The sequence below is a fragment of the Geospiza fortis genome, unplaced genomic scaffold (assembly GCF_000277835.1).
Source record: "Geospiza fortis unplaced genomic scaffold, GeoFor_1.0 scaffold275, whole genome shotgun sequence".
In the NCBI taxonomy this organism is placed as follows: domain Eukaryota; kingdom Metazoa; phylum Chordata; class Aves; order Passeriformes; family Thraupidae; genus Geospiza; species Geospiza fortis.
This window is the reverse complement of record NW_005054341.1, coordinates 744,372-759,691: the sequence shown is the minus strand read 5'-3', so window position 1 is coordinate 759,691 and position 15,320 is coordinate 744,372. Positions and strand designations below refer to the sequence as shown.

The 15,320-nt window shown below is 41.8% G+C and overlaps 1 protein-coding gene across 4 annotated transcripts in view; it reads left to right on the top strand.

Moving 5' to 3' along the window:
* Positions 1-12,598, top strand: part of PLCB4 (phospholipase C beta 4) — a 74,370-nt gene extending 61,772 nt beyond the window's left edge. For 2 of the 4 annotated variants that reach the window (XM_005422589.3, XM_005422588.2), the window contains 4 exons: positions 4,092-4,193; positions 5,278-5,335; positions 5,792-5,878; positions 10,677-12,598. In XM_005422589.3, coding sequence (XP_005422646.1) covers positions 4,092-4,193; positions 5,278-5,335; positions 5,792-5,878; positions 10,677-10,745 — 316 coding nt within the window. In that variant the 3' untranslated portion in view covers positions 10,746-12,598. Of the gene's footprint in view, positions 1-4,091; positions 4,194-5,277; positions 5,336-5,791; positions 5,879-7,892; positions 7,930-10,676 lie in introns of all 4 variants that reach the window. The other 2 variants (XM_014307690.2, XM_005422587.2) reach the window with 2 other exon arrangements.
* The last annotated feature ends 2,722 nt before the right edge of the window (positions 12,599-15,320 follow it).

The window sequence follows — 15,320 nt, the reverse complement described above, 5'->3', positions numbered from 1 at the left end:
CGGCTCTGAGGGGAACCTCGGAGCGGGGCTGGGAGGGCAGGGCCAGCAGGCCCCAGACAGGAGATGCAGCAGAAACTCTGCAGCTCCAGCAGGAGCCGGGGTGTGGGGTTACAGAGCAGTGAAAACCCCTGGAGCAGGGGCAGAGGAACGGCGCGGCCTGGCTCCCAAACACGGCCGGCGAGGCCCCCTCAGAGAGGCTCCCTCAGAGAGGCTCCCAAGGGATGCGGGGTCCCGGCTCTTCCCCTGAGATGGTGAGGATCCCTTCCAGTGAGGTTGGGTGTTAATAAGGTCCCAGTGCAAGAGCTGCTCATAGGAGCAGAGCCTTGCTCACGGTAGGAGAATGTCATAGCAGACAGAACCCCACAGTGGTGGCGAATTCTCCCCACAGCAACCACAGCATCTCCCCTTCGATCCCACCAGCCAGAGGAGCTGAGCCCAGCCTCACCCCCCAGCCAAAATCTTCCACTACCTCTGCCCTCCAGAAGGCAGGCCCTCACTAGGAGAGTACACCTGCATCGTTCTCCCACTTTGGCCATTTATTTTGTTTCTCTTAGGTACCCGGTCATTATCGTCTCTTAGCAACAAATGGGACAAAATTCCCTGAGAGAAAGAAAAAAAAGGAAAATTCTAACCTCCAACAGGTAGATGGTAGATGTAGGAATGGGCTTCTTAGCTGATTTAGATCATCTGAACCTCCTTAGAGGCAGCAGGGGTGATGAGGCATTTGTAGTTTGCATTGACTTTACTCAGGAACTCCAATTCGGAGGCTGAAAACCGAGAAGTATAAAATACAGAAATATCCTTTGGAGTTGCTGTCAGCTGGGGACTTGTGTTTATAGCACTGCTGGCTGTAAGAAAGATCCATGAGAAGGGAGGTCAAAAGGGGCTGCAGGATAAGCTACATTAGACCGATGAGTTATCTTCATACAATATCTTGCTATGATCACACAGAAGATGCTACATGACACTAATGCTTTTGTAATTAACCATCCTGCCTGTTTGAAATCAAATAGATGCACATTATAGTCACAGTGCTAAAAATCATGGTAAGTAGAGGAATCTTTTTTTTATTCTATGTTCTCTTATCCAAAGCAGCCTAAAAAGATATGGAGATAAAATATGTGTGTACACAAAATATATATATTCATATGTCGATTCATACGTAATTGTCTTCAGCGCCTTTCACATAAAAATCATGGGCAGAAAAGAAATGAAACAAATCACATTTGAAGAAGGAATTGGAATGACTTTTAAAATTCCTGAGAGAAAAAGCAGCGTGTTTCTGCGTCAGAGAGAACACATGCTGGGAGCTGCAAGCTTCTCATCCAGCAGAGAATTGTCCCAGCAAAAGGCTCGTACTGAGCTCATCTTTATGTTAATCTCTGGGTTAACCCATCTCTTCAAGCTGTCCTGCAAAACATACCCAGTCAAATAGCAAGTCCACAAACTGTTAAATTATTATACAAATTCGTCATTCAAAAACTATTAGCCAGAGGAAGGTGCAGCCCTTGGTTCTGTACCTCTAAGTCATACTTGGCGGCATCAGCCCAGGAAATCACATCACTTTCTTTTTTTTGAGTAATCTTTTTCCATCCTACTTGAAATTCATCAGAATGCTTGGAAGATGATTTACTAATATATGGCCTGTAAAAGTAATTTTTTTGTTTTCTTTTCCATACATAGTTCCATGTTCTCTTAACTTTGCTAGAAGCTGTCATTTCAGCCTACCAGTGTATATACACTAAGGCAAAACTTAAATTTTTAAAAAAGTTTTTTTCTCATAATTTTAGTCTTTGGGTTTAGAATTTCTGTGTCTGTATGTTGTTTAAGCAGCCCTCTATCATTTCTTGTATATGATTCTTATATTCTTAGCCATGGATTTTGCTTTCTCATTAGAAATCATTTGTGTTCAGTCCATGTATTGCTCTGTGTTTAAAGGCACTAAGAACCAGATCTAATAATTTACATCCATATAAATATCAAGAAGCCTCTTTGTTCAGCTGTCCCAGGAGCAACAACCTTCAATATTCTTTCTGCTTTATTCATTGCAGTTTAGTGTGTTTCTGCTTATTTGGGAATTATGTGCAGACAGGGGACTTTGCTGTTAAAAACAAATTTAAGACTGTGTCTGAATCTATGAATATTTCAGAAGAATTTGGACTGTGAAATACTGAAATGTGAATAATAATGCCCCAAAGAGGCATCACACTTGATAATTTGTAAACTTTTTAATGTAATATATTGTGTGTAGGAGGAGATGTCCTTATCTCTAGAGGCCAGGAGACAATCCAGGTCTATCCCCAGGAACAGGGGGATCTGTGAGGGCAGCATGGAGCAGAGCAGGCTCTCAGCAGGCTGTGCTCACCACTTCCCTCTCTCTGAGCTGGGTAATCAGTTGGATATCACAGCAGAGGCCACAGGGCTGTAGCAGAGATCAATAATCTCAAATGCTGCCTGCTGTAGGAAAGGTGCTTTCCCTCCATGGCAGCACAAAAAGCAATTTCTGTCTGTGCTTTGGGCTCATTTAAAAACAAAGCAGAAGGTAGCAGATACTGCTAAAAACCTGAAGCTTATTGAGCTGCAGGGGTGCTGAGCCCCCTGCCTCCCCAGACTGAGTTCCCTTGGCTGACCTGGAGGTGATGATCCTGCAGCAGGTCAGGAACTGGGGACACGAGGCACTGTTCACAAGCATTATGTACTCCAGATAAAATAACGGAGAGAGAGAGAGAAAAATTGTGTGGTGGGGTTTTTTTAATAGAACAAGAGATTTCTATTTATTCAAACAATACTGGTGTCAGAAAATGACATGTTAATGCACTTTGATGTCATCTAAATATATATATAAATTCCAAGGATAGACTTTCATGCTGAAAGTTAAGTATCCCTTCAAAAGACATGTTTGTATAAATTTCAGAGGTGCAGTCACTATGACTCAGTAGGGAATCAGCAGCTAAATCTTGCAGTGCCACATTTTTCAGAATCCTTTTTTCTTTTTCTTTTCTTTACCTTCCTGGCTTATCCACTTCTTCCAGTTCCAGGAATCACCACAGCCTGTGGGAGGACAGTGTTTTTGCTAGAGACAGCATGATGTGTTGGCCCTGTCAGCCACCTCCATGGCCAATGCCTCATTTCTAAATCATCAGTGATGCACAGTAGTCCTCTAATCCTCTTAACTTCTTCCACTCTAAACTTGTATCTGATGCAAACAGGCTAAGTCACTTTGAACACCTACACTGACTTTTTTCATATCCTTCAGCACAATAATCAAAATAAATTATTTCAGCACTCCTCTTAAAGACAGTGTGTTTGAAAATCACTTCCATTTCAGTGAGGAAAATAAAAGCTTTCATTTGAAGAAAGGATTGTTGGAGTGAAATATGTTTTCAACACATCATTTTTTTTTAGAACCCAGACTAATTTTGCTGTGATACCACTGCTTGTAAATCTGTATCCAGGAAATGTTCAACCTTATGAACTCTTGGAGGGAAAAGAAAAAAAAAAAAAAAAGGCATCACAGTTCCTTAATAAAATTTTTTAAAAAGCTCTCTCTTTTCACAGGAAAGGCTAAAAGGTTCACTGAGCCAGCAGGGGAAACCAAACATAAGCCTGCCCATGGCCTAAACCCCTCTTTTCAGGCCCAGACAGACCCAAAGTAGAAGTTTCAAAAGGAAGAGTGTCAGCTTATACCACAACTAGCAAACATTATTACTGTTGATACTGCTGTTACCTTCTGAGTGCAGGATTCGTACATTTTTTAGGCAGTTGTAAAAGACAAATTGCATTTTTGATAATAGCTTGTACTAGGATAACTCATATAATAGGGAGAAAAGAGAGTATTTTATACCCTTTTACAATATTCAAGTGTAAAAATACTTTGAACTTGCCTTTCTGATTATATTCTCTGGAATAAATGGAGATTTCTGGTTGCCTGCTCGAACTGTGTAAGTTCTATCCAAAGGAAGGGAATTTTAGTGTCGTTTGTTCCTTCCTCTTCCTTACTACTTCAAGGAAAAAGTAACCCCAGTGTAGAGGAACCCAACCTCCACAGCAGTGCACCTCAGGCATTAATGACTGTGTTTGCTTTTGCCCAGGGAAAGCAAGGAGATGCGTGCCAACCAGGCTAAAATATCCATGGAGAACAGCAAAGCCATCAGCCAAGACAAATCCATCAAAAACAAAGCTGAGAGGGAGAGGTGAGTATCCCTTCCTGACAAGGGAAGAATGCTGCCAAAGGCTGACAGGGGAAGCTGTGGATTAATTCCATTAAAACCATGCTTTATGGAGGGAAATGAAGGTCTAAAGATTGTGCTGGATACATTTTTAGATGACCCTTGTAGGAAAAAATGGTGATTTTCTCATATTTATACTTTTAATAATTCTAATACTCAATACTTCAAGAGCATTGTATATTTTTGCTTTTTCAGTGAGATGAGAGCCTGACTGAGAAGGGAGTAAAAGCAGAATCTACACAATGATGTCTTATAAGCCTTTGGGGTTTTCCTTTCACTTTGGCCGTGCCATCTGGCTCCTTCTTTCCTTTTTTACATCCCCTCCCTGGCACGGGGCTATTTTGGTCCCACAGCCTGAGCCGAGTCCCCTGAGTGCTGCACAGCCCCAGCTCATGAGGAGGGCGAGCTGTCAGAGCCCTCGGTAACCGTTTGCTTTGTTGTGTCAGACCTCGCTAATGACTCTGAGGTAAATCTGCTCCCAGATCTGAAAGCAGTTCTGGTCTGTGGGCTGAATCAACTGTTTGAACTATTTTTGTTCTCTGTCATGGCAGAAATCTTAGGCAGAGACACTTGAGTTATTTTATGCAACTATTAATAGTATATTTATATTTTTGCATAAATAGCAGCTTTAAGAAGATTGCAGTATTGATAAGGGTAACTTTACTTATGATCATTGGATGATTTTTTTCCATTACCACTCTTAAGACACACAGCACTTTTTATATACCAGAACTGACAGCAGAGTGCAGCAAGGGATGCACAAATTAATTAAACAATTTGTTTTGAAGTTTTGACCACCACTCTTGAGTAAGGAAAAAGCAAACTTTATTCACAGCAGTCAAGCCTTCAATCATACTGCAAATATACTTGGAAATCTCTAAGCATAAAGTCCTGTAGCCAGAGGAGTGTAGAATTTGCCATCAGTCCCACCTGGTACAGATAATCAGAAAACAAAAACACCTGAAGAGTTTGTGATTTTGTCTGTTGCAGCTTTTGGCTTTCTTTTTTTCCCAATGAGTCTTCATGAAGAACATATTCATTTTTTCAGGCGAGTCAGAGAACTGAACAGCAGCAACACGAAAAAGTTCCTGGAAGAGAGAAAAAGGGTAACTATAACCTTGAAAGTCACTGGGCACTGCTTCTGAATGTTCTTTTTCATTCCTCTGTTGAGAGAATGAAAAAGATTCTCATTCTGTGTTGAGAATCCAGCTCTGGTAGATTTTTGTCTTTGCTTTGTTGCACATGCTTGTAGAATAAAAGATCTGACATCTGTACAAGACAAAGCTATTTTGAATTAACAGAATTACTGTTCATTCCTGTGTGTTTGCCAAGTCTATGTGTTATGTGCAATATGTGTAATATGTATCTATTAATTATATCTATTAATTAATAATATAATCATATTAAGCTTTTATTAAGTTTGGGTGATATACTAGGCCTTCTGTGCCACCTAAATGGGGCAAGACAGCATGCATGTGTGTACTTTCAAGCAGGTTTTTACTTTACTTGTTAATAATGTGTTATATTCTCCCCCCTCCCCCATTATTTTCTCTCAATCTCAGCTGGCAATGAAGCAGTCAAAGGAAATGGATCAGTTGAAAAAAGTTCAACTTGAGCACTTAGAAGTCTTGGAGAAGCAGAATGAGCAGGTATCTTGTTTTAAAGGCTTAGGAGAAAAGCAAGCTAGAGAAAACAGTAACCAGAGTCAGGCTGAGTACAATCCTTCTAAATGCAAGTCCTTACAAAATGGGGACTTCTTCCTGGTCACTGCTTACTTGGGGAGTCAAAATGAAGAGGTGGCTTAAATGATGATGCAGCACCAGGTTTGTTTCAGCTGAGCCTGTGGGAGCTGAACTGCTCAGCCAGAGTGCCCTTTCAGCTGTTCAGCCACACTGATACTCCTTAGACAGATATGACAGTCATTAAGGACCCAGCATATCCATTTTAATTACTCCCCACAAGTAACTCAAGCAAGTCGGTTTACTTCATTTTGGAACTTACATTTCTAGTACTGATTGAAAAATTAGAGGAGGAACGTGCCCAGAGCGTCTCTGAACTCTGAGAGACAGTGAGTTTGGACTGAATTCTAGAGATGTACAGTAGCACGGGGAGTTTTATCTGTACTACTACACCCTTTCCTAATTAAAATACCTTATTATTTTCTGCTAGTTTATAAGCTCCTTTTTTTTTTAATTGAAGAACTACTTGGCAAGGAAAGGGAAATTCTAATCTTATTTCTGGTGGAAGCAATGCTATGTTCTGAGCAGTTCCCTTGCTGAAAGGTTGAGCCAGAAGAGCTGGAATTGCATGGACTTTCAGTACTGCACTTAAAAATGTAAACTGCAAGGGGAATATACCCAGCAGTTTAGTGAGGTGAGAGAGAAGGGGAGCATTTAATACCCACTGCTGTTAAAGGCTATGTACTCACTTCTTTGGTAAATGTTCAGAACTTGAACTCTCTCAAAGACAAATTAAAGCCATCTTGCAGAGAGATAGGGAAGGGAATAGAACAGGCAAATCAGGTATTTCCAGTGTCAGGAGAGAGCCCCAAAGCTGCAGCCTGGTAACTTGCAGGGGGGGACAGCACTCTGAGATCTCAGGTGGCTGCCAGCACCGAGCCCCAGCCAGCACAGCTCTGCTGATCACTGCACCTCCACCTGGGTGACAGCCACGAGTCCCACCCTGATCCCTCACAGGGCTGCTGTAGATGGTATCTCCAACATCCAGCACGAATGGATCTGGCTGTCAGTCTGCTCCTGAGCAGCATCTAAAGGCAGGAAGGCAGCACCTGGGGGAGGAATTTGGGCCATGGCAGATCTGTAGTGTCACTGTGATAGCTGCCAAAAAAATGATGGGCTTGATCCAGAGCTATGGTGTTATCAGTTCTTTCTTTCCACTGGCTTCAGAGAGCTTTGGATCAATTTTTTAACATACATAAGGAGAGGAGAGAATGATTCTGATAGTACTTTTGACCATAATGTGATAACCATGTTCTGTGTAAGGGAGCTGGGATAAGTGTGAGTCACTGAAGGGTCACCTCTTTAAAGAGCAGTTAGAGACATCCTCACCTGGGCTTGCAGCTCTGCAGCTGAGGGGTGGCAGCAGCCTACGTCAGCTTGCTCATTTGCCATTTAAGTCAGGTAAATCATCAGTTATTAAATGGAATAAGCTCCTCCATGTGCTGGTTATCACTCCTTTGTGGGCTTGTGGGGGCCTCCACCACAGGGGTTGTCCTTAACAGCTTTTTAACTCACTCTAATTTGATCCATCAGAGCATATCTTTGCATACGTGCTGTTTGGACCATTTCCTTGTAGCCCCAAAAGCGCACCAGTGCACCCCCCAGCTGGCTCTGGTATCACTGTTATAGACACTGATGTATGGAAGTTAGTTGGATCCAGGTGGTGTTTGTTTAATGTGGATTTTGAAGCACTATTTTTTCCTGATTGAACGAGGCAAGAAAATTTTCATACAAATATACAATGGAGAAAAGTAGAATTATGGGTGGAAACAGCCTTCAGTACAAACTGTTGTAAATTTAAATTTGTTTTGTTTTATGTATGTTTTTCTTGCATTAATTTTTCAATCTCACTTCAGTTTTCATTCATTTAATTTGCTTCTTGTTGTATTACTCGATTTTGACATTTTTATTTTTGTACAAACAGCTTTTGAAATCCTGTCATGCAGTGTCTCAAACACAAGGTAGGATGGACGTATAATAAGCAAACTATTATTTCAGTGTGCTTTCCTTCTAAATTAAATCATTATCATTGGAGCCCTCCTTGTAAATGCAACCATTGGGAAGTGCCATTGACACAGTGAGCACAGTGCTAATCTTGTTTGCACACAGATATTTGAGCCTGACATAATATTAGCAGTATTTGTGCTTTAGCATCTGAAATGCAGATGAATATGAACGGTGATGCGCAGAGGAAATATTTAGAGATTAACTTGTACATTAGCTGCTGTTACTGGAAGATCTGCTTAGAGCTCTAAATTGTGTCTGTGAGAGTGTCTATTGATCTAAGGGAAGTATTTTAGTGTTAACACACATATGATTAACTGCTAATGCTGATAGTCAGACAAAGGGTATCCACATATCTCAGTATGGTAATAAAATAAGTAATTCCACTCTAAGAATAGCCAAATATGAATAGATGGCTGGAAATAGCTTCCTAGTGTCTGTGGAAGAGCACTTTAAAATTCACTTCAAATTCCAACATGTTACAAGCTCTGGCAATTACACTTTACGATGTGGCTGCGCTGCTGTGGCTTCCTAAATAATCGTTACTCCAAGAAATCCCTATTAACCCCTGTGTTTCCAAGGGAAGGAGCTGCACTGGGCTGGAACATCCCCTTGTGCAGCACTGCCTGATGTGAATTACTGCTTTGAACTGATAACATCTTGCACTACTGACAGCACCCACTGTAACAACATTCATTTATGGACACATAACAATGAAAAAACTCTCATTAGGCTAGGGGAAAATATATATATATATTTTTTACTGTATGCGTTTCCTAGCTGGTGTGAGATCTCAGTAGAGAGCACCCTGAAAGCAATCCCTTGGCTGCCCCTGACTCCATGGATCCACTGTAGGTTCTAGAGGCTTGTCCTGTTGGGCTGGTGTGTTCCCATTGGAATGCACTCTCTGGCCCAGCCCCAGAACGGCACAAACGAGATCCTGCTCCTCTGCTAGATGCTAATGTGGTCTTTGAAGCCAGGTTCTCTAAAAGAATTCCATACACAGGACACTGGGACACAGAATATTTATAGGGCACTGTGTGCCTGTAGTCAAGTCACAAGCCTGAAACGTGAAATGTGTGAGTCACTGAGAAAAAAACGCCAGGTTTTGTTCGTTTTGGATGTTTCATTTCACACACAGGCAAAATCCAGCCAGCGTTTCAGAAGAGGTTGTCCATATTGATTTATTTATTATGTTTCCATATTTTCATGTTAAAATTATTTCTTCATTACTTTCAAGCTTTTTAAGTCATTTAAATGGAGAATGTCAATTAATTTTTAATCATATTTATGATGGTTGCTTTGCTGTTATCATAATTACTTTTTCCCCAAGAAGATGATAAGGATGATTAAGCAAGTGCAGGGCTAGATTTTTCAAGAAGGCAGGTATGTCACATCTGCATAAATCCACATTTACCTTGGAAAGGAATAGAGGTGCACCCTCATTGCTTTAGACCTATATCTGCCCATTTTCACCTATGCAAATGTGTGTTTGCACATCCAGAATAGGTGACTCCTTAAGTAGCAGCCTGTATAGCAAAGTTCCCTGTCTAAGCAACTTTTACAACTCCTGGGGCAATATAGTTTAAATAAATCAAGTCCCCTAACCATTATTCCCTGCATGATAGGTAATACAGCAATTGCCCCAAAGAAAATAGTGCTTGGATTGTCTCTTCCTAAAACTTGTCCTAATGCTCCTGAGTTGGATTGTATAGATGGGTTAGATTGCCCTCAGGGTCAATTTATTCAGGGTCCTTGGGGTATGGATTTAAATAACTTCCCAGACTGAGAACCCCCAGGGAAAATGGAGATGCTGACTCTCAGTTCCTTTAAAGTGCAGAGTTTCAAACCAAAACACGATAACAGGAGGAGAGAATGTGGCTCTGTGTGCGTCTGAGAGAGAGAGAGGAAGGGAATTTAAAAAGTGCCCTCTGAGAGGGGATTCCCAGGCCAGTCACCATTTACACACAGAGCTTTAACTCTGCCTGCAGAGCCCGAGGCAGGCAGAGTTTATAGTGAGGTCTGGCATGTATTCATTGCTGGATTTTGCATAATGCATTTGGATACAGTTTCAGGTGGATTCAGGGTGTGTAATCCCATGGAGCACATAGCAGTGCTGTAATCCTGAGGTGAAAAACACCCCCTCTGTAATTATAAGGATCTCCAGGTCAGAGAAAAACTATTTTTTAAAAATACACTCTTTTTAAAAATGCTACTTTAAAAATCTTGCCTACTGCAAGGGAGATGTTACACTGATGAGTTTTTGTCATTCCTTGTCTTTATGAGAGAAACAAGTCCAGATCATGGATGAATTCCAGGTGTTAACACATTGCAGTACTCTCACAACAGCAGTAAGAATACATTTCCAGACATTTCCCATCTGGAAAAAAAATTGGCATCTGCCTAACTTCTTCCCCAAAACTGGGGTTCTGCATTTTATCACACACTTCTTTAGAAAGTCAATCCATGACTCCCAGACTAGAATAAAAAAAAATTTCCTAAGAATTTGTAGATATATGAATTACATCCAATTTTGAAAACAGAGTGACATGGGGTGGGGGGACAAGGGGTGTAAAAATAATAATGTTATATATCTCTTCAGTGTGCTTTGCCTGTGTTTCACTCAGACACTCTCATGTGAAACGTGCTTCATTGGGAGCAAAAGGTCTGATGCAACACTTCATGCGGTTATTTTGGATTGCAGGCAAAGGAGATGCAGCAGATGGTGAAGCTGGAAGCAGAGATGGATCGCAGGCCAGCAACAGTGGTTTAAAGCTTCAACAAGCAAATTGAAGTTGGAGAGGACAGCATCCTTAAAATGAGAGCAAAATTCAAAATAACATTGCTGAGGTTGAAGAGTGGGCATTTGGTTTTGTTTTGGCAGGGGTTTGTTTTGGGTTTTTTTGTTCTTAATATATCAAGGGTAGCTACGGACCACCAAGTCTTAAGGTTTGCATTGTTTCTTTTTTAACACTGGGCACTAAATTTCCTTTGTTGGGTTTCCATAAGAATTTCCTTTGTTCAGAAAAACCCCAACCCGAAGATGAAGAGAGCTTTTTAAACCCTATCCTGTTTCCCTTTCTGTATCTCACCAGGCACCTTGCCTGCATCAGAATCCCAGGATCAGAGCCTCAAAACACAGGAGATACCTTTAACATCATCTCAGATGGCAGCACAGCTGTAGCTCGAGTGGTGTAATTTCCCATTTGTGTTCTCATGTGTGCTGTGCTGTGCAGAAGCCCCATGCTGCCAGACCCTGCCAGGCCACACCTTGTCAGATGCTCCACACCTGATGTTCCTGAGCCCACTGAACAGGACCTTATGCCAAGTAATAATTAGGACAGTAAGGAGTTGAGTTTGATTTTAAATGATATTTAAATGGGTTTTTTTCAGGCAGCAGACAGGCAGTGGAAAGGTAACTGCGTATATTCAAAAGTACAGCGTGTACAAAGTCATCGGCCAAATTCATCAGCTGCAGCAGTAACTTGACAAGGTATTTCTGCAGCCTAACGATGTCATTCACAAGTGCCATATCAACTCTAGCAATTCTGAGGGGAGCCAGTATCCTATAGAAGTCACTGCAGTGGGTAACCTGAGGGAAATACAGTGTATTCGTGCCAAAACTGATCAGTGCTCTAAGGAATTACGTATTAGGCACTTTAAGAAAAGTTTACATCCTACATTGCTTGTATAGAAATTGCATTTTGATCCTGTTGTTGCAGATCCCGGATACTACAGTTCATTGTAACTTAAAAGATTGTTTAAATGGCTTTTGGCAAAAAAGTTTGTAACTGTGAAAATGTAAAAAGTATTTATACACTTGGGAAACACAACATTGTAGAAAATCACATACATGTTGCTACGTGATAAAATTAGTAAACAAAAAAGCTAAGAGTATGTTTGCATGTGATACAAATGCTACTAAGGCTGTCATGCCTACTATATGACCACAGTCATGCTACTAGCTGGTAAATACTGAGTAAATGTATGGCACAGAATATTGTTTGATTAATTACAAAGACTTTTAGCATTACAAGGTCTCTATATATATGTGTGTATATTAATTACGTGGGCATTCTTGATACTTGTAGTAAAAGAGAAGTACATAACTAATTTAATTTTACACAGAAGTATTTATGCAGATTTTCAGAATTTCATATCAGGAATAACCTTTTTATGTCCATTAGATATAAAAACAATTTGCTAATGTGTTAATTTGCATGTTTCCAGAGCTTGCTGTAGTTATATTGCAAAACAATGCATGTAAGCATTCGGCTTGGAATTTGTCCATGCTGCCAATTCAAAGATGACTGCATGGAAAACTGGTAGTTTAGAACAAATCAGATTTCTGATTTCAATGTACTAAGCACCAATTACTTTGTTGTATATGCTTGTACAAACAAATTCTACATATTCCTATAAACAAAATAAATGAAGAGATAATTATGTTATTGTCAGTCCTGAGATGAAACTTTCAACTTCTCTAATAAAAACCTTAAAAATGCAAATCCTTTAGTTTTGACTGCAGTGAATTGCAGGGTGGTGGTATTGTTAATTGCAGATTTTTAGCGAGTTGTATTTCCTGTAAAAATGTGCATAGTGTAAATATATTTCTATCACAGTTTATTTAGTCAAAGGAGTCTTTTTTTTTTTAATTTCATATAAGTGATAGAAGCATTGTGCAGCACTAGAGAACTGCCCCAGTGGAGTGCAGCAGCATAACCTGGAAATGCAGCAACCCGAGTGCAGTGTAGCAGCAACTGAGACAGAGGTCAGTGAATCTTTAGGTGTTTAAGGCAGGGTTTGAGCAGACTTGGGATGAGTATTCAGAATTCCCATTCTAATGCCACAGCCTGGGAAGGTAGTTCCTGGTCCTTTATAATGTTTTAAAAGACAAGTTGTGTACTGAGAGCCGCTCTCTAAGCCTGGCTTAAGTGCTGGCTGGAGCTCAAAGCAGAAGTGTTTTCAGAGCATACTGGACAGGATTTTTGTGGTGATTTTTCTTTTAATTAAAAATGTCCTCTAAAACCCAGCTGGTGGCGACAGTGCCGTGAGCTGGAATTGTACACTGTTGCCTACTGCAGTGGTTTTTAGCCTGTAAGGAGGAGCAAATGACAGACCAGGTATGGAAGGAACTGGATGGTGAAGCATCTTAAGCTCATGTAGAGCCTGGCTGGAAAGCCCTGCTAAAGAAACCACTGGGAATGGAGGGCATGTACTGAGAAGATCAAACCTGCCTATTTGATTCCTTGGTGAGCATCCTATCCCCTAAGGGGAAAACACAGGTTTTGGAAGGACAGAAAATACTGTCCAGAGCCTCTGTCTGAGACTGTGCTCCCTGCTCAGCCAGCAGCGAGACATCCATCAATTCAGACAGGAAAATGGGCTTCTGTGGAACTGCCGAGCAGGAGACCTCAGCTGCCAGCCTCCGCTCCCCACACTGATACCTATTTCATCCACTGACAATTTAGCATAAAATGCAGGCAGTAATTTGAAATTAAATGATGAATTTTGTCAGCTAAGTGTTTTGAAATACTGTTTAAGCAGTATTTAATTCAAAAATTATTTGAAGTTTGGCCACTAATGTAATGAGGTGAGAATTTCCATTGAGATGAAATAGGCTAATCAATTTGAACATTGATACTGAGTTAAAGGAGTTTAAAATGTCATTCCCTGCCGGGGTGATAGATTCCACTTCAGTGAAATTTCATGGAGGGACGTGGCAGATTTTCCCTCTCTGAAATCGCTTCAGATAAATTCAGCTCAGCTGTGATGGAGAGGGTCATGGCACCTAGGCAGCCTGCTATTCTTTCACGTGCAGGAGTTTGGGGGTTGGTCGTTAACCTGATTGCTTTCGGGTGGGGGCCTATTTAACCCCTGTACCACCTGCATGCCGTTAAGAAATCACCCCAAATCACCTTCAGGTGCTGCCTGTGAAACCAGCTGCAAGTGGTAAACACTGATTGGACTAAAGTGCTGTTCCTGCTGGCTGTGTCAGTAGTGGTCCTAGCGCTGCAGCCCGGCTGTCCCCGTGCTGTGTGCTCCCTTCCAGCAGGCTGGTAAGAGCTGTTATGGCTGGTATTTGGGGGCAGCAAGGGGGATTCAGCCTTCAGAGATACCCAGGTGGCCTCCAGAGCTGGGAGTAAGGGGCACTTGGCAGGGTGGTTTCAGGGGGCCGGGTCGGGGGCCATAAACTGTCCCTGGTCACAGCAGTTCAGGGTGGCTAGTGCTGCGCTGCCTCGCTTGGGTGAGACCTTTCTGCTCTGTGTTTTGGGGGTTGTTCAGTGCTAGGAAGCCTTAGCCTTTCCCTTTTATTTGCCACGGAGAGCAGGATGAAGGCAGCTCTGCAGGCTGGAAGTAGCAATTGTCCCTGGAGCTGAAGGCTTTGTTGTGCTGTGCAGCTAGGGGAAGCACAGTTCTGCGCTGTGGGGCAGCCTTGCCCCTGCATCCAGCACAGCTGCTCTCTCCCAGCTGCTCTCTAGACCCTCCTGCACAGGCTGGATGCAGGGGCAGCTGCCCAGGATCATGTATTTTGGGCCTTAAAATCTACCTAGGAACTTCAAAAAGGCTGGAAATTAAATAGTGGAGCAGAGAGTGAAATAAAGGGTAGTCAAACACTGAGCTCATCAGTGTAGGACCTGAGGAAGCCAGGCACTAAAATCATCACAAAAGTACAGCCTGTTACAGTCAAAGGTTATATTTTCTAGAAGATTAATTTTTTTTCCCTTTATATAGTCCCCTGAAATTATTATCCATAGGTTAATCCTGTACCACAACTGACACAGGTCTGACTGTATTTGGGCGGGTACAGGAATAGCTTTTCATCATGAAGCAGGAGAGAGAGAGGAAATGGTCAGAATATATTTAATATGTATAGAAAGCAGAAAAGAAATTTCAACATTATAGTTTTAAAAAATGCTCCTTTAGTATTATTTTTTATTGTTTAAAAAAGCCATTTCCCAGCAAGAAAGCCCCTCTCTGCACATGTGTGCCCTGGCAGAGAAAGGGCAGCTGCCCACAATCAAAACTCACCTTGCAATATCTTGACCGTTTCCTCCAAATGCCTTTTCCTGAACTAGAAATGTGTGTTGGTAGTGAATCCAGTAATGCTATCACTCCGGATCGCTGCTGTCCCTTTGGCTTTTTACCAAAAAACCATCCTCAGTGTAGGGCCCTTCATCCCCGCTGCTCCTGGGACTGGTGTCGCTGTAAATCGTAAATATTTGGATGTGCTCCTGGTCCCGGGCCGAGAGTGGCAGCGCGTTAAAGCTCCAAAACAAAAGGTCCCGGTGAGAGGGGGAAGAAATATTTCAACGTGGCATCACCGGAGCAAGGGAGCAGCAGCACG